Source organism: Eumetopias jubatus, unplaced genomic scaffold, assembly GCF_037043125.1.
Source record: "Eumetopias jubatus isolate StellerSeaLion01/CBP00866 unplaced genomic scaffold, mEumJub1_p1.0 scaffold_9, whole genome shotgun sequence".
Classification (NCBI taxonomy): Eukaryota; Metazoa; Chordata; class Mammalia; order Carnivora; family Otariidae; genus Eumetopias; species Eumetopias jubatus.
In genome coordinates this window covers 52,625,169-52,645,636 of record NW_028274815.1, presented here as the reverse complement: position 1 = coordinate 52,645,636, position 20,468 = coordinate 52,625,169, and the positions used below count along the sequence as shown (strand labels likewise).

The 20,468-nt window shown below is 38.8% G+C and overlaps 2 protein-coding genes across 2 annotated transcripts in view; one reads left to right on the top strand and one right to left on the bottom strand.

Moving 5' to 3' along the window:
- PCYOX1 (prenylcysteine oxidase 1) overlaps positions 1 to 9,995 on the top strand; it is a 20,629-nt gene extending 10,634 nt beyond the window's left edge. The window contains exons 4-6 of the mRNA XM_028116282.2: positions 5,479 to 5,690; positions 6,010 to 6,162; positions 6,588 to 9,995. Of these exons, the coding sequence (XP_027972083.1) occupies positions 5,479 to 5,690; positions 6,010 to 6,162; positions 6,588 to 7,246 (1,024 nt within the window). The 3' untranslated portion in view covers positions 7,247 to 9,995. The remainder of the gene's footprint in view (positions 1 to 5,478; positions 5,691 to 6,009; positions 6,163 to 6,587) is intronic.
- On the bottom strand, positions 8,897 to 20,468 carry SNRPG (small nuclear ribonucleoprotein polypeptide G). The gene is made up of 4 exons (XM_028116283.2): positions 20,361 to 20,468; positions 16,356 to 16,378; positions 15,367 to 15,491; positions 8,897 to 10,494 (listed from the first exon to the last, which is right to left on the bottom strand). Exons 1-4 carry the CDS (start codon positions 20,390 to 20,392, stop codon positions 10,444 to 10,446), a joined length of 231 nt encoding a protein of 76 aa, XP_027972084.1. The 5' UTR covers positions 20,393 to 20,468; the 3' UTR covers positions 8,897 to 10,443.

Genomic DNA, 20,468 nt, shown 5'->3' with positions numbered 1-20,468 from the left:
TGCCTATTTGTTCTATCCATTATTGAAATTGCAATATTGGAGTCAACTAGTATTGTTAAATTCTGTTTCTCCCTTTAGTTCTGTCAGTTTCATTTCAGATATTTTGAACTCTGTTCTTAGGTGTGTGTATGTTTATAATTGTTATGACTTCCTCATGGACTAACCCTTTTATCATTATAAAATGTCCTTCTTTGCCTCTGGTAACAATTTTTATCTTAAAGTCTGTATTCTCTGATACTAGTGTAACCACTCTAGCTGTGTTTTGGTTACTGTTTGTATGGTATACTTTTTTCCATCTTTTTACTTTCAACCTATTTGTGTCTGAGTCTAAAGTGTATTTCTTGTAGACAGCATATTGTTGGATGATTTTTTTTTTTAATCCATTCTGCCAGTCTCTGCCTTATGATTACAGTGTTTAGTCCATTTATGTTTAATATAATAACTGGGGAGGTAGGGTTTATGCCTGCTATTCACTTCCTGTACATCTTATGTTGCTTTTGTCTGTTCCTCCATTATTGCCTTCTCTTGTTTTATTCATTCGTCATTGATGAACATTTAGGTTGCTTCTACCTCCTGGCTGTTGTGAATAATGCTGCAGTAAACATGGATGTTTAATCTGTTTGATTCTGTTTTCAGTTCTTTATATTTACTTTATGCAGTTACTTTTACCAGTGCTCTTCATTTCTTGATGGGGATTTGAATTTCTGTCTAGTGTATTTCAGTCTGAAGGACTTTCTCTAGTCTAATTTCTTGTAGGGAAGGTTTGCTAGTATTGAATCCTGTGTTTTTGTTTACCTGGGATTAATTTAATTTCTCTTCATTTTTGAGGGATAGTTTTGCTGGATATAGAACTCTTGGTTGATAGACTTTTCTTTCAGCATTTTAAATATGTCATCCCACTACACTGTGGCCTTCATGGTTTCTGATGAGTAGTCAGCTGTTAATCTTTTTGAAGATCCCTTTTTCTGGATCACTTTTTTCTTGCTGCTTTCAGTATTGTCTTTCCAGTTTATTATGTTTTGGGGTGTGGATCTTTTAAATTTATCCTGCTTAGATTTAGCTTCCTGGGTGTGCAGATTAATGTTTTCTTTCAAATCTGGGAAGTGTTTGGCCATTATTTAAGTATTTTTTGTTACCCCTGCTTTTTTTCTGCCTTTCCTACAATTCCCATTAAGTGTATGTTGGTATGCTTTATGTTGTCCCACAGTTTTCTGATGCTGCTCATTTTTCTTTACTTTCTGTTCCTTAGTTTATAATTTCAACTGACCTTTAAGTTCACCGATTCTTCTGCTATTTCAAATCTGCTATTGAGCCCGTCTAGTGAATTTTAAATTTCAGATATTGTACTTTTCAACTCCAGAATTAAAAAAAAAGTTTGACTCTTTATTGATATTTGGTGAGACACTGTTGACATACTTGCTTTAAAACCTTAAACATGGTTTCTATAGCATGGGGAGGGGTGGGGGGGGACAGCTGAGCAGGGAACCCGACTCAGGGCTTGATCTCAGGACCCTGAGATTGTGACCTGAGCCGAAATCAAGAATTGGCTGGTTAACTGACTGAGCCACCCAGGCGCCCCAAATTCTTTCCTTTTAAAAAAATTTTAAATCTCCACACCCAGTGTGTGGCTTGAACTCACAACCTTGAGTCACATGCTCTACCTGCTGAGCCAGCCAGGCACCTCTGGGTCATACTTTCTATGATTGTTTCATGATTTTTGTTGAAAATGGGACATTTAAAGTAACATTATATGTCAACTCTGGAAATCAGATTTCCCAGCTACCTCAGAAACTGTTGTTAGTTTGGTCACTTTCTGGGACTAATTCTGTGAAGTCTGTATTCTTTGTCATGCATAGTCACTTAATTGTGTATTGGGGGGTAAGTTTTCAGTGCTCTGGCAGGTGGTCTACTTTAGCTTTTACTTCCTGCTTGCTCAAAGCCTCAAGGTCAGGGGCACCTGGGTGGCTCAGTTAGTTAAGTATCTGTCTTCAGCTCAGGTCATGATCGCAGGTCCTGGGATCAAGTTCTGCATAGGGCTCCCTGCTCGGTGGGGAGCCCGCTTCTCCTCCCTGTCTGCTGCTCCCCCTGATTGAGCTTGCTCTCTGTCAAATAAATAAAATCTTAAAAAAAAAAAAGGCTCAAGGTCAACCAGAGGTTACTTTAGTGCCTTCTAAGGTCTTTCCTAGGCACGTGATAACCTTGTACATAGTCATGGCCTTCTGGGGTCAACAAGAATGTGTTTTTAATTCCCTAGGTTTTTTTTTTTTTTTTTAAGATTTTATTTATTTATTTGACAGAGAGAGACACAGTGAGAGAGGGAACACAAGCAAGGGGAGTGGGAGAGGGAGAAGCAGGCTTCCCGCGGAGCAGGGAGCCCGATGTGGGGCTCGATCCCAGGACCCTGGGATCATGACCTGAGCCGAAGGCAGACGCTTAACGACTGAGCCACCCAGGCGCCCCATTTTCTTCTTTTTTTTTTAAAGTCTTTTGTCAGCCTCTTGTTAGCCCCACTTGTTATCACCACCTCAGGTAGCTGTGATTTTAAATTGCCCCTGATTGTTTTTTTGACAGATGCCCCCAGGATGGGCTGTTTGTACAGATCAAGCTCTGAGGTCAAGTTGAGACAAGCCCCAAGGATAGAGCTTTTCAGTGAGCTGTCAGGCCAAATAGTGGCACTTTGGAGGAGCTCCAAACCTGTCTTATCCTCTCGTGGCTGCCAGGTTGTAAGTTTCACAGGTATTATAGTTGCAAGACTGCTGGTTTTGAAGGCTACCTTGCTGGTCTGAGGGGAATGGGAATAGGGCAAGTTAACATGCCACAGGGCTCATTGTTCGTACTGAGATTGAGCCATTTCTCTTGAAAAAGTACTCCTGGGACTTTGGCAAGTCTGGTTTTTTTCCAGAGTTTTGAAAAAGTTGATTTTTGCCAGTGTTCTCATTGCTTTTACGTAGATTTTCTGAGGTCCTTGCTCCACCCTTCCAGAAGTGTTTCATCTCTCACCCCCCAACCCCCACCCAATACTTTTATTCTCACTCTGCCTCTTCCTGCTCTCCTGGATCTGTTTAAACTGCACAGGCCTCATTGTTCTTTGAACACATCAGGCATGCTTCTGTCATGAGGCTATTGCACCACACTTTTATTGAAATATTTTCTCCCCTGGATGCTCCAGTTCTCACCTCCCTCAGGTCTTTGCTCAGATGTTACCTTCTTAGGCTTTCCTTGACCACTCTACTTATTTTGGGGGACCATCTTAGAGTTGCAACTCTACCAACTCTAAGCCTTCTCAGTCTTCCTTTTTGATGTGCTTTCTCCTTAACATTTATCATTCTCTAAACTGTTACATAATTTATTCACATTAAGTTTTTTACTACCTGTTTCCCCAACTAGAACACAGGATCCATTAGGCATTTTTTCTCTCTTGTGTTGACCTTTGCATCTTTAGCACCTAGAATACCTGGCTCAAAGTTAATGCTTCATAAATATTTATTGAATGAGTAAATGTTAAGGGTTATACAAATGTAGTTTAAAAAGAAGAAAAAAAGGCTGTAAAGCAGTCTGATTAGCAGAAATTACACATCTAACTTTTTAGTAAATATGTATTCTAATGCAACTAGTATTGTAAAAGTTACAGTGTTCAATGATTACATGGTCTCTGTTGTCTCACACCTAGGAGGCTTGATGGAGTGGGGTTGGGTCCCAGGCAGGAAGCGGCAGGGAGTAATTTCTTTATGATATTATATGTATTATTTAATTGGCTGTTTTGTCTTGCTGACCATTAGCCAAAGGTCATTCTTCATTTTATGAGATAGTCTATTTTCTAAAGAACTCCGTGTTTTCATCCTCTACTTTTTCCAACTTCCTAGGGACTAGAAACCAATTGATAAGGTTGGAAGAAGTTATTTTAGTTTTTGTTTGGGCACGGGTATCAGTTTCTCTGGCAAAAATGTATTCAATGTTTTGTATACTACACTGTTAGACAGTAGGTAATACTGAAATGGATGGGACATTGTCTCCTGCTCAAAAAATTTACAACTTTGAGAGAAGAAAGTTGTTGTAAGACAGAGATCTTTCTTTGGTCCTTATTTCTTCCTTTGTTTCACGTACTTATCTGTGTTTGTGCCTTATTATCTGTCCCCACCTGTAGGCTCCTTGAGGGAAAGGAATCATCTTTCTCATTTTTTTATCTCTTGCAACTTGAAAAATTACATCTTGAATTACTGTGTGGATGTCTGTGAGGTTCAAGAAAATGTTAGGTGGTATTTTCTAAAAATTAAGTAATAGTTGAGCAAGACTTTACAGAGGAGGTGGGATTAAGCCCAAAGTGTATTCTAGTTGGAGAAGAGCTAGTGCAGTGTTGGGGAGCAATATGCAGAGCATATTTAGAGATCAGTGAATGGGTCAGGTGTGTTCAAGTGGATGGTGTGAGTGTGTGAGTTTGTGTGTGTGTGTGTGTGGTTGAGGGGAGAGGGGGCAGCTTGTGCTTGAACCTTCTACTTGTCATGTGACTTTTAGACAAGTTCTTTTACTTGTGTCTCTATCTGCAGTTAGAGCAAAGAGTTAGACTTGATGAGTTTGGCTCTAAAATCCATTCCTTTTTTTAAGGTCAGGAGTTTATTTAGTAAGCAGGTTGTTTTTTGATAAGTCATTAATGACTAAAGATGGGGGTGCCTGGGTGGCTCAGTCGTTAAGCATCTGCCTTCGGCTCAGGTCATGATCCCAGGGTCCCGGGATTGAGCCCCGCATCGGGCTCCCTGCTCCACGGGAAGCCTGCTTCTCCCTCTCCCACTCCCTCTGCTTGTGTTCCTGCTCTCGCTCTCTGTCAAATAAATAAAATATTAAAAAAAAATAACTAAAGATGTATTTTAGAACTTCTGGGAGATTCATAAATGTTTCAAAGAAAAGAAACGGGAATCAGGTAGACCAGTTACTCATTTTAGTAGTTTGAATATAAATCCCGAGTTAAGATCAGGGAAATGAGAATGAAGTAACAAGAGAGATGTTGGGAAGACTGGTAAGGTTTTCTTCTTGGGTGGGAGAACCAGAAAGAAGTGAAAATATTTAAGTTTGAAATTAAGTGAACTGAGGGTGACATGTACGATGTTAGGAGTGAACTAACATCCCAATCTACATTTTGGTTGGGATAGGGAGTGGGTGGAGAGGATCAAGCCTGGTGGAAAGATTAATTTTAGACATGTCTAACTGCTGCTGGAAGATAAAAAGGTGAATGAGAACAAGACCTAGGACATACCCACTTCTTTAAAGGTGCTCCCAGTGACCATATTAATGCAGAAGAGTATATAAAGGACAGTGTACTACCTGAGGAGGTAGGGGTGGGGATAAGAGCTTCTGGGATACCTGGGGAAGATAGTGACTGAGGTGCATCTTAGATAGGTAGAAAATCATTAGAAGGAAATATGCTAATTCCCTTCCCCTTATCTTGTTTGGTGTTTAATGGCCACTTCTCTGTTTTTCAAAAAGGATCTACCGTTACCAGTCTCACGACTACGCCTTCAGCAGTGTAGAAAAGTTACTACATTCTCTAGGAGGGGACGAATTCCTTGGAATGCTTAACCGAACACTACTTGAAACCTTGCAGAAAGCAGGCTTCTCTGAGAAATTCCTCAGTGAAATTGTTGCACCTGTCATGAGGGTCAATTATGGCCAAAGCATGAACGTCAATGGCTTTGTGGGTAAGCCAAGGCTTGGAAGTTATAGACATTAATTAATTCACAGAGGGGGCTTACCTGATACTATGGTGGCTCCTAACTTTAGGCCATGAGTTGGAGAAGACTTACCTTTCTCTGAAACCTCAGACATGGTTGGCAAAATTGTGTATAAGTAGATCTGTGCATTTTTAGTGGGGAGAGAGTCCTTAGCTTTCATTGCGATTTTTGCCCCCAGTGGCTTTTTGGCAATGTCTTGGAGCAAAACTCACCTAAATTGGGAAGAGTGGGTAGAGGGTCTTTTACAGAGTCAAAATTAAAACACATTTTTTCCTACCACTGACAGGGGCAGTATCATTGTCCTCTGCTGATTCTGGCCTTTGGGCAGTAGAAGGTGGCAATAAACTTGTTTGCTCAGGGCTCCTTCAGGCATCCAAAAGCAACCTTGTATCTGGCTCAGTAATGTACATAGAGGAAAAAACAAGGACCAAGCATACAGGTGAGCCTGAAATTCTATTGTTCCTAATTTACCCTCTAGAAAATAATTGCTTAGGGAGAAAAACCACTCTTCTGTCATCTCTCAATTCCAAATGATGGAATTATAAATTGTGTATGTTGCACCGCATGGAAATATTCCCAGATGTGCTCAAGTACAGTGACACATCTCCTTGGATTTAAAAATAATCTCATTCTTAAAAGTATAATTCCATATTTTGTAGTTACTGATAAAGTATCATTTCTATTCCAGTGGAAAACTGCCTGAATTTGGCACAGTTATATTAGAGGGTAAAACTCTTTTTAATTCCTTAGAATTATCTTTTAACTATTTTATACTTTATAAACTGCTATGGTAATAAAATTATTTTTGGAAGGTATATAGAAGAGTATGCTAGAAACACTAAAACATATGCTTCTTTCTTCTAGGAAATCCCACAAAGATGTATGAAGTGATCTACCAAATTGGATCTGAGACCCGTTCAGACTTCTATGACATCGTCTTGGTGGCCACTCCATTGAATCGAAAAATGTCCAATATAACTTTCCTCAACTTTGATCCTCCAATTGAGGAATTCCATCAGTACTACCAACATATAGTGACAACTTTAATTAAGGGGCAATTGAATTCAACTCTTTTTAGCTCTAGAGCCTTAGACAAATTCGATCTCAGTACAATCTTAACTACTGATAATTCAGATTTGTTCATTAACAGCATTGGGATTGTGTCCTCTGTAACAGAGAGTGATAATCCTCAACCATTAACAGATAGGGGATATGTTTGGAAGATCTTTTCCCAAGAAATTCTCACTAAAGAACAAATATTAAAGCTCTTTTTGTCCTATGATTATGCTGTGAAGCAGCCATGGCTTGCATATCCTCATTATAAGCCTCCAGAGAAATGCCCCTCCATCATACTCCACGATAGACTTTACTACCTCAATGGCATAGAGTGTGCAGCAAGTGCCATGGAAATGAGTGCCATTGCTGCCCACAATGCTGCTCTTCTTGCTTATCACCGCTGGAATGGGCACACAGACATGATTGACCAAGAGGACTTATATGAGAAGCTTAAAACTGAACTATGAAATGATCACTTTTTTCCCCCTTCTGGTTCCAAATGAAGTATCACTGGCAAAGAACACAATCTGAGCAGAGATGATTTTGAATCAGATATTTTGCTGTAAATTAGTATTGTTTAACAAAAGTAATCCCAGTGAGTTATGAGAAAATACAAGTTTCTAATTAAGTGTGACAGTGTTAACTACTGCATTTATGCCATCTCCAAAATTTAACTCTTCTCTTAATATCCATCAACAGTATAGAATCACCTGGAGTTGTTAAACATGTGGGTTCTCTAGCTCCTCTGGAGATTCTGATTTACTAGGTCTAGGGGATGGGGGGGCCTTGGATTTTGAACAAACCTTTAGAGCATTTTAAGCTGAGCACTTGAGGAAGAGTTTAAAGACAAATTTTAGTGGGGGACTAGTTCACTTGTGCTTTACAGCTGGAAGTGACCTTCAGTCAGACAGTTATAACTACTATGGGAACTGGTATCATAATGTCTGGCTTTATTAATTTATATCCTTTTTCAAAGTAGATGTGCCCATGCCAGAAGCCTTGACTTTCTGAATGTTCTTTTGACTGCTTCTGTCTTGATTTTATTAGGGGTGAAATTCAGAAGCCTTAGTAGTTTAACTTTGTCACACAAAAATCTCAAGCAAAATGAAAGCAAATACAGGCTATTAAGAAATTGGCATTCTATTATCAAATCCTCACCTATGGAGCTCTAAAAAATATTGCTAGACCCCCATGCAACCAGAGATTCTGATTTAGCTGATTGAGGATAGGATCTCAGCATTGTAGCTAAAAAGTTCCTAAGGTGCAATTTGGGTTGAGAATCACTGATATGGGGGTTTAAGATGTCTCCAAAGGATTTTCAGTGCCTTAAAAGTCCCAAAAAACCTAACGCATTATCAAAGCAGATTCATTTTTTGAAGAATGATTTCTCTCAACAAGAACTCTAGTAGTAATCTTGATAGTAAGCACTGTCAGTCTGACAACAGAGACAACTTAGATTACTCCAGAACCATCAACACTAGAGTAGGATATTCAGAATGATACCACACTTGATCAAATCCAGCACATGTTCAAACTGTTAAATGCTTCTAAAACTACTGCAATGGGGGTTAGAAACTGGTTGCTGAAACCTTGTTTTTAAGGCAGTAGTTCTTAACTTTGGCTGCACATTGGAATAACCTTTAAGATTTTAAAGCTTCTCAAATGATTCTAATATGCAGCCAAACTTAAGAACCAGTTCTACATCTACTATATAAAGATTATCATGAATGGTTTTCCTTACAGTCAGTCACTAATAGGACAGAATGAATAAAAGCTTGTGAATTCTAAAAGTAACTGTAACAAAGTTTAACATGTATTGTTGGGGAAAAAAGTCCATCAGATTATGGCAGCAGCTGCTTTCACAAAATGGTGTAAGAAAACACTGATCCTTAATTAAAATGATTTGTCTCTACAATTGTGAATGATTAATATGCTGATAAAACTGCCAAAATGTATTTGATGTAAAGGCAGGGATTAAATTTATAGTTTGTCAAAAGGTCAGCTCTTTAAAAATTTTATTCTTAACCAGTATGTTAAGAGGCAGTCACATTTTTCTTTTTGTGGTTTTAATGAAGACAGTATTGTAGAGAATGTAATATTGTTATATGTGTGCTAAAGATTGATAAATAAAAATTGGTAATGAAATAGTTAATTCACTTATAGACTTGTTTTGCAATGGGATATATTATTTACTTAGAAGGACACCAATGTACAATGCTGCCACTGTATCAGACCTACTCTGATTAAGTTTTCCAATAGGGCATCTGAAACTGCTTCCTTCAAGAACAAAACAGATTATTAATGTATCAGGCATAATAGTTTTAATGGAAACAGCATTAAATAAGGATTTTTTTTTTTTATTGGAAGAAAAATACTATCAGAGCCTGTTATACTTAAGTAGACTACTGGATTTGTCTTTGTACAGAAGAGAATGGTAAAAATTATGCAGGAGTTGACTGAAAGCCAGTTCTACTCCAGTGGTTCTCCAACTTGAATATGCATCAGAATCACCTGGAGTGCTTCTTAAAAATACTGCTGGGCCTCACCCCAGATTTTGTTTTAGTGGGTTTGGAGTGGTAGATGAAAACAGGCATCTCTATTAAGTTCCTAGGTGATGCTCTTGGTCTAGGAACTGCACTTAGGAGAACCAATTCTGTAATTTAGCTCTATGTGGTTGCAAAAAAATGCCTGTCAACATCAGTGAAGATTTAAAGAGCTGCTGGAGAAGGGAATAAAAATGTACTGCACTTGATACCAACTCTCCTTATTGTGATTAAGTTGGTTTGATCCCTCTAGCTATTCTTTGGCTGTAAACACTTTCTATAAAGAGGAAATAACGTTTTAGACATTATATATATAAGCCATCCATTGTGTTCTGTTTTTCAAGTACCTTAGTCACCTCTGTATACCCCATTCTCTACAGTTTTAAAGTGATTCAAGATTTGTAGGCTTTTTACAAGATCAAAAAGTACAGGCCTAAGCATTTGCTTGATAGGGTTCTTGAAGTTAGGTTTATGATACCACCATTTGCAATTTATCTTTCATCTGAGTTTGTGTGCCATAAAATTTATGACCTAGGTGAATATGGGGAGGATTATAACTATTCTCTATACTCCACAAAGAACTACAGTACACTGGAATGTTTTTTTCTAGAGTTCTATTCTTGTATTAAAAATTTTTCCGTGTTTATGTTCAAAATAAACAACTGTATCATTACTTCCTGTGTTTTACTTCAATTGCACTATACTTGGAACGTAGATGTACTTGGAAAAAGTACATCAAAACTACAAGAGTTTCGAAAATTGCAGTTAATGTTTCAGAAGAAACCCGCTCAGGTATGCAGGTTCTTTCCATGAGAAGATGGAAAAAAGGCATCCTTGCCATGCTTCATATTTAATCAGATTCTTCTATATTAATGCATAAAAGCTTTAGAACAAATCAATCTCAACGAGGAACAATTCATGTTAGAAAAAATTAGAGCTAATGATCAATTTTCTACATTCAGAATGTCTGAGAAAGCATTTTTGACTATTATAAAAGTTTATTTAACAAAAAAGTTCAATATGAAAATGCACACGACCTGATTTTTATATTGTAGTAAAACAGGTACTATGGAGGGGACATGTGGAAGCAGTTGATTTCTTCTGATGAACACACCCATTGTTTATACTCGCTCCAACGCTTCTAACATGATGATACTATTTCCTCGTATTACCTAAAAAGAAAATTTGAAAAGAACACAATTTATTTGACAGACATCGATGAAAGCATTTTCACAAATCCATTAATGGGTTTTCAGTATTAAAGATTAGTTTGTGAGGCTTTTTTCAAGCCACAGGGATACTAAGTCTTAGTCATGACAAGAAGCCAGGAAGCCCTTTTTAAGTAAGATGTACTTTCTAGATTTAACAAGACTAACAAGTACCCTTTTGAGAACGCTAAGTCTCCAATGATTGATTTCTCACCTTTTAAACTGCAGTACTGAAATAACATACCCATCTCTGTCCCAAGCGATCCATAAGTCAATGGGAAAAATGTACAGTAGAATGTCAGTTTAGGGGTGTAAGATCACTTAGGGAACAAACCAGGATGGAAATTGTGAAAAGTGTGCTTTGTGAAGATGGCATTTCAGTCGGTCTTGAAAATGGGGCAGAATTTTGACAGGAAGATAGAACTTTAAACAAAATTGAGATGAAAAAGTGTAAGGGGATAAGGAAAGATTCTAATTTGTAGTAAAAGGTTATGATGGGAAGTAGGAAACAGAGTTTGCAGCCAATCTTAGAAGGCCTCAAATGCCAGTGTTAAGGTACTCGGAAGACATCATGAAACCAACAATAAGCCAATGAAAGCTTCACAGTCAAGGGAATAACCACTGTTCTGGCAATGTAAGAATGGGAGAGAGCTTAGGGGCAGGAAGAGAAGTTATAAAGAAAAGGCCCTAGGAGCACAGTGCCTAACACAGTAGCCATTCCATAAATGGAGATAAGGAAGGATCCTTATGAGCACAGGTGAAATGGCTGGTAATTGAGTTTAAAATGGGTAGAAAAGTAAGTTAAATTAGAAGGCAAGGGGACTGTGAACATAAGGAACATAAGGAACCCCCGGTGGACTGTAGGTCATACTACAGATCAGGTCAGGTAGAGCAGGAAAGGTGAAAGGACAGGAGGGTGATGAGAGGAAATAGTAGAAATGGAGGCATTCTGAGTAAGATTCAAAACAGAGCTGTGCTTGTAGGCAACTGGAGTAAAAAAAAAAAAAAACCCAAAACCAAAAAACACCAAAACATTTTTTCTCCCCTCCATTCTATCTGCTCATTTATTACATATACTGTTTATTTATTGTCTTCCTCACCCAAATGCCATTTTTAGGAGGGCAGGTGCAATATCCCCAGTGCCTAAAGTGGTGGCAGGCACACAGAGGGCTCAGTAAGCACCTGTTAAATAAACAAATGACCTTGCATGTTTACTGCAGCTGACAGAGGGAAAGGAATATGACAGGTGGGACAGTGTCTTGGAGACTGGCAGAGACAAACAGCAATGAGTATGATGAGAAGGTGGTGAAGAAGAGCAGCATGAAAGGAGAACAATGCCCTGAAGATGATGGGGACTGAAGGAGCCTACAGACTTTTATTCTTCCTCTGAGTTAGGGATGGAAATGAAGAAAGCTAAACAACAGGCTTATCTAGTTCTCAGGGTTTTAATTCCTGGCTTATTTGCAACAGATGGTCAACATCAAATCTCACTGATCGAAGCACGAAAAACTACTAGCCTTCTTTCCTATCTCCCCCTTAAATGTGTCCATTTCTAACCCTAGAAAGGGGAGGGTGGCAGAGAAGTTATTTCAGATAACTAAGATTTTCAGATTTGAGGATTTTCTGGAGCATTATTAAAAAACAAAATACAACTGTGTCACTTTTATCAACATTTTCTATAATAGTAGGTATCGCACACATCTTTGCTTTCTCAGATAACACATGGAGTAAGGCTAGTGGGTAGACACTTCTGCTGTATAGTAATCTTCCTCTTTTCTCATTGTGTTTAGGCCTAATTCTCCAAATCAAACTGGAACCATCAGGTCCAGAATTCCATAGTGCTCCTTTTGTGCTTCAGTGCTAGTTTTTACAAAATGCTGTTCAGGCTTTTAGTCTTTTGAAAGGGCACAGCTATCTAGTAACAAATACAAACCTAAAATGGAACTACAGAACCACAAAGCTGGTAAGAACTCCTGAACTATGCAGCACCTTAATATAGAATTTTTATTACATTCTTAGGGGAGCTCTGGGGTGGAATGAAATCTTAAAGGAATAAGAGAGGTGAGGCCACTGACAACTATGGGAATGTTTCAGAAGAGGCTAGCTGAGACATCATTAGGTAATTATCCAGCTGACAGATCCCCAATTCAAACTATCTCCCCCTCAGAACACATTTTTTTTTTTTTTAAGATTTATTTATTTTAGACAGCACAGGTGGGAGAAGGAGAGGGAGTCTTAAGCAGACTCTGTGCTGAGCATGGAACCCCATGCAGGCTCAATCTCATGACCCTGAGATCACAACCTGAGCCAAAATCAAGAGCCAGACTTTAACAGACTGCACCTCCCAGGCACCCCAGAACACACACATTCTTAATACTACTCTACACATAACAGCATTAAGTCATTTCAATGGTCCCAGTGGATCACTGACTTGGACAAGGGAATTGCAAAGCCAATGTAAGAGTCTCCTTTGCCAAACTTGTGAAAACAAAACCGTAACCTATTTGTTTTTCTTCCAACCTCAGAAAAAACATTCTTGCGTTTTCTTTAAAATGTCTTTTTTGGGGCACCTGGGCGGCTCAGTTGGTTAAGCGACTGCCTTCGGCTCAGATCATGATCCTGGAGTCCTGGGATCGAGTCCCACGTTGAGCTCCCAGCTCAGCGGGGAGCCTGCTTCTTCCTCTCTCTCCCCTCTCATGTTGTTCCTCATTCTCAAATAAATAAATAAAATCTTTTAAAAAGTCTTTTTATTGGGGGCACCTAGGTGACTCAGTTGGTTAAGTGTCCGACTCTTGCTTTCAGTTCAGGTCATGATCTCAGGGTCCTGAGATCAAGCTCTGTGGGAGCTCCACGCTGGGGGTGGAGCCTGCTTAAGATTCTCTCCCTCTCCCTTAGCCTCTTCCCCGTGCTCCCTCTCTCTCTCAAAAAAAGTCTTTTTATTAAGGACAATTAATATGTTGTCATTGCTCCATTTTCTTTTTCTTAAAGATTTATTTAGTAGAAAGAGAGAGCAGAAGTGTGCAGGTGGCTGGGCAGAGCGAGAGAAGTAGACTCCCCCAGCTCAGCGGGAAGGCTGATGTGGGGCTTGACCTCATGACCCTGAGATCATGACCTGAGCCAAACACTTAACTGACTGAGCCACCCAGGCACCGCCTACTATTTCATTTTCAAAGTGTTAACTCAGCTGCAAGAATTACTGCCTACTAATAGAAACTTTTTTTTTTGGTCATATGACAAGCATCAGAGGTGGAAGAGCCGACTGCCTAACACAGTAAGTAGGTGCTCATAACCAATTTCTGTGTAAAGACTAAGCCCATTAAAATTTAGGGGGAAAATTTCGAGAAAGATGCATGATCTAGGTTTAATCCCTTCTTGGATAAAATCCCAAGAAGTGTCACACAATTCTCTCAAAAATTATCTTCCCAAATTAGAACTGACTTTTAGATATCAAAGTCCTTCTTCAATCTTTTTGGCAAATCTGTTGAGATATAAACTAAAAACCTAATTAACCCCCTCTTAGAATGAAGATTACTGAATCTGTAAAAGGAAAGGCTAGAGAGAAATCTTGGGGGTGTCTGTGGGTTTTTAGAAGAAACTGGTTGATAATGATTTGCCCATAATTTTATTCATCTTTCAACAGAAGTTCAAGGAGAACGTACCTGAAAGGAAGGTCCATTTGCATAAAACTTGGGGGGTGGGGTGGGAGTCTCATTTCAAGGGATTCTCTAAGCTATTTTTCCAGCCCAGACCATTGATCTGCTTTTCAAATGAAAATGCATTTGAAAGAAGCAATAACATACACCTTGGAAAAAGTGATTAAAAATTATGAGGCCAAAAAAAAAAAAAAACAAGGCTAATTAGGAACTCTTACCATCTTTTAGAGGTCTTTATGCTCAATGATTTGCTGAAGTGAAGTTGTCCTTTTTGATTTACTTTTCCCAAGAAACTTGGGACTTACTAACTTACTGGGTATATTGTCCTGTGCTGGACAAAGAGTGGGATTCAAAGCCTGGGTCTTGCTGATAAACATCAAAAACTTTTTCAGTAGTCATACCACCATGGCCTAATGAATGTAGAAATGTTTGCTCCTATAATTAACTCAGTGTATTTTTTTCCTATTTTCTTTCATGTGAATGGCTGTCACTGTGATCATCCCTTGCAACTTTTACCTTGGTCACTTTTAAATTTGGGTGCAATAAACCAGAAAATCTGGGTTAATTATATACACAACTAAAATAAAAAAGTATGATGGTAGACTAGCAGATGTGCATCACACACTTGTTAGATAGGATCTACATTTTAGTAAGATCTTCTGGGAGCTCATAAGCATGTTAAAACAGCATAATGAAGGACTATAGGTCTCTATTATAAAGCTCAAAAATGGGGGCGCCTGGGTGGCTCAGTTGAGCGTCTGCCTTCGGCTCAGGTCATGATCCCAGGGTCCTGGGATCGAGCCCTGCATCGGGCTCCCTGCTCTGTGGGAAGCCTGCTTCTCCCTCCCTCACTCCCCCTACTTGTGTTCCCTCTCTCGCTGTGTCCCTGTCAAATAAATAAAATCTTAAAAAAAAAAAAAAAGGCTCAAAAGTGATTTCCTACAGCTATTTCAAATCCAAGGACTTCAGAGGGTTCTGCATAAGATTCAGACCTAACCTATAGGTAGCTAGGATACTATCACAGTTAAATGACTGCCATATGTTAAACTAAAAGGAAAACGGAAAGTCTAATCTTTGCTGTTATTTACCTAATTTCAATTTAAACCAAGACTTTAATAGAAAGGAAGTTAATCCTTATTTCAAAATATGAAATCTCTAGGAGAAAGCTTCTATCTTTACTTACCACCATTCCAATATTGTTCTGTTGCCCACTAGTTGCCATCTCCACACATTCATCTATCACAAGATTCATAAACGGATCGAACCCCCGTAATATTCCTTGGACATGTCTGCCACCATTTAATTTCACTATAGAAAGGGAAAAAATAGTTTAATAAAACTGACCAATAAATATCAACTATTCATTAAAAATTAGGTGGAATTAAATCCAGGTACTTGAGAAATATAATCCTCTACCCTTACTATATGTCAAGTAGTGGGCTAAACATTTCACATTTACTTCCACATTTAAACTTATAAAAATCCAGGTGGGGGATGGGTGAAATATATGGGATTAAGGAGTGTACTTGTGATGAGAACCAGGTGTTGAATGGAAGTGTTGAATCACTATATTGTACCTGAAACTAATACAACACTGTATGTTAACTATTTTGGAATTAAAAAAAGGTAAATACAAAATTTAACTTACAAAAATCCTATCAAGTAGAATTATTCTAACTTTTCACGAGGGAACTAAAGTACAGAGCTTCTTAAAAAACTGGTTCAAGGTTATACAGGTACTGTGGGCTAGAACCTGGATTCAAAGGGAAGGCTGCTTGCCTCTGAAGCCCAGGTCTTAACCCATATATCCTTCTAGCATTGTATAGGTCAGATTTTTAGTCCTGGTCCAAGTCCTTTGTTTTTAAAGGAAAAAATATTGATACATTTTTAACTATCACAAAATAGGAAAATCCCATTAATTTTGTCTAAGTGAGGGAAGGCTTAAAGGAAATAATGAAAAGTCCAAAGTACTGTGCAATTTGGTAAATATCAGAAATTAGGCAAACAGAATTGTCTGGGTAGGATTTTGATAAACCTCCTTAATTAATGGGTGTGAAATAGAGGTTCTGTGTGATTTAAATTTTTATGAAGTTGCACCAAACATTATATACTGCCAAGACACATGTAGAAAGCAATTAATTAAAAACAAAACAAAAAACACAAGATACTTACATGACAATTTCTTGTCCATAAATCTGAAAAAGCAAAAAGGGGTACAAATTACATAAATGATTTAAAAATTTTAAGCATAAGCACAAAAGTAGGTACAGTCAATACGATTTGCTAAAATTGCACAATAAAAATAATGAAATTTAAAATAGTAGAAAACCTGTACTGTTGTAGAGAATAATGGGCTACCTCATTTAGCACTTACACAATGTAATTTGGGAAGGGGCAAAATAATAAATAAAAATGGAATGAATTTAAAATATATTAATGCACATCAAACTAAGTCCTTATATGATGTGAATTACCAAAACATTCTTGTTGTTCAATACTGACCTAATGTTTGATGACTAGATTTTATTATTATTTTTAAAGATTTTATTTAATGGGGTGCCTGGGTGGCTCAGTTGTTAAGCGTCTGCCTTCGGCTCAGGTCGTGATCCCAGGGTCCTAGGATCAAGCCCCGCATTGGGCTCCCTGCTCCGGCGGCAAGCCTGCTTCTCCCTTTCCCAACTCCCCCTGCTTGCGTTCCCTCTCTCGCTGTCTGTCTCTCTGACAGCGAGAGAGGGCACAAGCAGGGGGACTGGCAGACAGAGGAAGAAGCAGATTACCTGCCAAGGAAGGAGCCTGATAGGGGACTCAATCCCAGGACCCTGGGATCATGACCTGAGCGGAAGGCAGACATTTAACCGACTGAGCCACCCAGGCGTCCCCAGATTTTATTTTCTTAAAAAAGATTTTATTTATTTTTTAAATTTGCTTTTTTTTAAATTTTTTTTAAGGTTTTATTTATTTATTTGAGAGAGAGAGAATGAGAGATAGAGAGCACGAGAGGGAAGAGGGTCAGAGGGAGAAGCAGACTCCCTGCTGAGCAGGAAGCCCGATGCGGGACTCGATCCCGGGACTCCAGGATCATGACCTGAGCCGAAGGCAGTCGCTTAACCAACTGAGCCACCCAGGCGCCCTTAAAAAAGATTTTAAAATTATTTTTAAAGTAATCTCTATACCCAACATGAGGCTAACTCACAACCCTGAGATCAAGAGTCATATGCTCCACTGACTTGAGTCAGCCAGGCACCTCTTGATGACTGGATTTTAGAGCCATAACAGAAAAACAAAGATTTGTTTATATTTTGGTTATTATCAAAACCAAAGTTGTGAGGAAACTAGAAGGTAATCAAACCATATCCAATTCAATAGCTATTTTATTTTATATTTGAGACAATAAGGAGTGTTGTTTTAATATTAAGCATCACACTTGTGTTCAAAATATTTCTCAACACATAAGTATTTTTTAGCAAAATAAATACATATTTTGAAGCTTTAAAAAAATCTGAATTAAACAGGGAAATCCCATCTCAGCAGGGTATTATGGAAATATTAAGCCATGTAACCAAACCAGTTTTTACCCCTTCCAGTTACAGCCTAGAAAATATGAAATTTCATGCAATTTTTAAAAGTTTATTTGAGAGCGTGCGTGCACAAGTGGGGGAGGGGCAAAGGGAGAGAGTATTAGCAGACTCCATGCTGAGCATGGAGACCAAAAGGGGGCTCCATCTCACCACCCATGAGATCATGACCTGAGCTGAAACCAAGAGTGGGAGGCTTAACCAACTGAGTCACCCAGGCGCCCCTGAAATTTCATGCAATTTTAATGTATAACATGTAATGGGAGAATTCGGAGATAAGTTTAACACACAGGCCTGGGGCACCTGGGTGGCACCTCGGTTGAGCAGCTGACTTGGTTTGGCTCAGGTCATGATCTCAGGGTTGTGAGACGGAGCCCCTAAGTAGGGCTCGGCGCTCAGTACGGAGTCTGTTTGTCTCTCTCCCTCTCCCCTCACGTGTGCTAAAATAAATAAATGAAATCTTTAAAAAAAAAAAAACAAAAATATGTAGTATGATATATAAAATAATCCATTTTAATAGGATAATTATATACAACACAGCAAATATAACACACATGAACTTATTTAACCCTTATGATGACTTTGTAAGTTATATATTGTTATTACCACCATTTTATAGACGAGGAACTGAGGATCAAGAAGATTAAGTAAATTGTTCAAAAGTCACAGAGGAGGTGAGAAAGTTTGAGCAAACGCAAATGGTTCAGTTTGGCTGGAGAATGCAGGCACTCCATTAGTGTGTGTGGTATTTGGCACTTGTAAGATTTCAGATGGAAGAGTTTAAAGGCTGTGTCAAGGAGCCTAGACTTTATCATTCAGACAGTGATAAATTATTAAGGCAAAGTCCAGTCATTGGCAAGACCACTGTGGCAGTGATTTTTAAGAGGCGGGATGGAGAATCTGGGTAGGTTTAGATATCTCAACCTTGGCATATTAACATCTGGAGTCACATAATTCTTTACTGAACAATGTCCAGTGCACTGTACAATGTTTAGCAGCATCCCCAGCTTCTACTTACTAGATCCCTGCCAGTAGAACCAGACTCCCTCCCTCCCAGTCAATAACCATGAGTTAAGCTAAACCAGGAGGAGGGTATAAAGAGTAAAAAATATCTGTGAGAAAGTAAAGGAAAAAAAAATCTGAAGGTCATTTTGGAGGCAGGTCTCAAAGGATTTTACAATACATGAAATCTAGAGATGAGAAAAATATTAAAACTAGGTTCGTTCTCTGAAATTCTCAAATATCTGTTAAGAAAAAAAAGAATCTGTTAAGAAACAAAAAAGAAAGTCCAAGATTACAAGTAGACAATGTTCTTTCGTTAAAAAATAATTAGCATTTCACCAGTTCTTTAAGAATCCAGAGGATACTTCTAAGATTTTACCAGCTCATCAATAAAAGAATGTTTTAGATCAGCATTTTCAAAATAATTTCTACTTTTCTTAATGTTAGACTTATGATTAATAATTCTTTAAGGGATCCAACTAAAACACAAAAAATGGCTTTGATACAGATGTACCTTTAAATGTAAAATTATTTTTTTTTAAAGATTCATTTTTTTGAGAGAGACCAGTGGGGAGGGACAGAGGGAGAGATAAACACTAAGCAAGAGCTGAGAGCTCCACATGGGGCTGATCTCACCACCCTGCGATCACAATCTGAGCTGAACCCAAGTGTGCCACCTAAGTGCCCCTAAATGTAAAATTACTAAATACAACCTTTTCTTTAAGTCTGACTTCTCTATGAGGCTGGTAATAAGTGAACTATACACAGGCCAGCTGGCTGTTTCACAAATCGATTCCTGAAATCAATTTTTCATACTTTGTGCTATCCAACTACCGTGCGCAGAATTCTGGCATTACATGGTATAAACGAGACAGACAAATAATTAGGAGGCATCGAACATGTTAAGTTCAGTCACGAGTGCGGAGGTTAAAGCTTTAAAGTAGGAAAATCCTGTTTTGAGTGGGTTTTACTGGGTGCAGAAAAAAAAATCCCTAGTTTTCTCTGATTAAAAAAATGAACGTTCTCAAACAGCTCTGTTAATAGAGCGAGAGATCACATAACATTCAAGTTTAACTTCAGCACAAGAAAGCAAAAGAAAGGAATGGGATTTCTAAATTAAAGCTCAAAGAAACAGCTACAACACACTCTAAGATTAAGGTGGCTTTTGACTCATCTACTATTAAACACTTCCATTCCGCCCATCTTCTTAGTTCTTTATAGAATTACTCTCAAGCCACTTTATCTAGAATTTAACGCTATTCAAGAAGTTCAACAAAGGATGGCATTCCAGGATCTCCAAGTAAGGAGAAAGAGCGAGAGGGAGCGCGTTGAGAGACGTGGGGTCGGGAGATGCACCCAGGAAGGCGAGACAGCAGAATAGACACACCTTTTCTGTCACTAGTAACCATGCCATGTCAACCAAGCCGAAACGAGACGTCGGCGCGGGCTTTAGGCGCCCAGGCGCGAGACCCTTTGGGGTTCTCGGCGGCCTCGTGCCGGAACATGCACGTCAGGCACACTGCAGGAAATGGAGAGGACCTAAGGAACTCAAAGCACGCAAAGAAGCTGCCACTTGGACGCGGCCCTCTCACATACTTACTTTTTCAACTCGGGAGGGTGAGCTTTGCTCATGGTGTCTACTGCGCGAGCTCAAAGATGCCTCCAAACGGAATTCGTGGCGTCCCACACGTTCCCCCGGTAAGCCCGG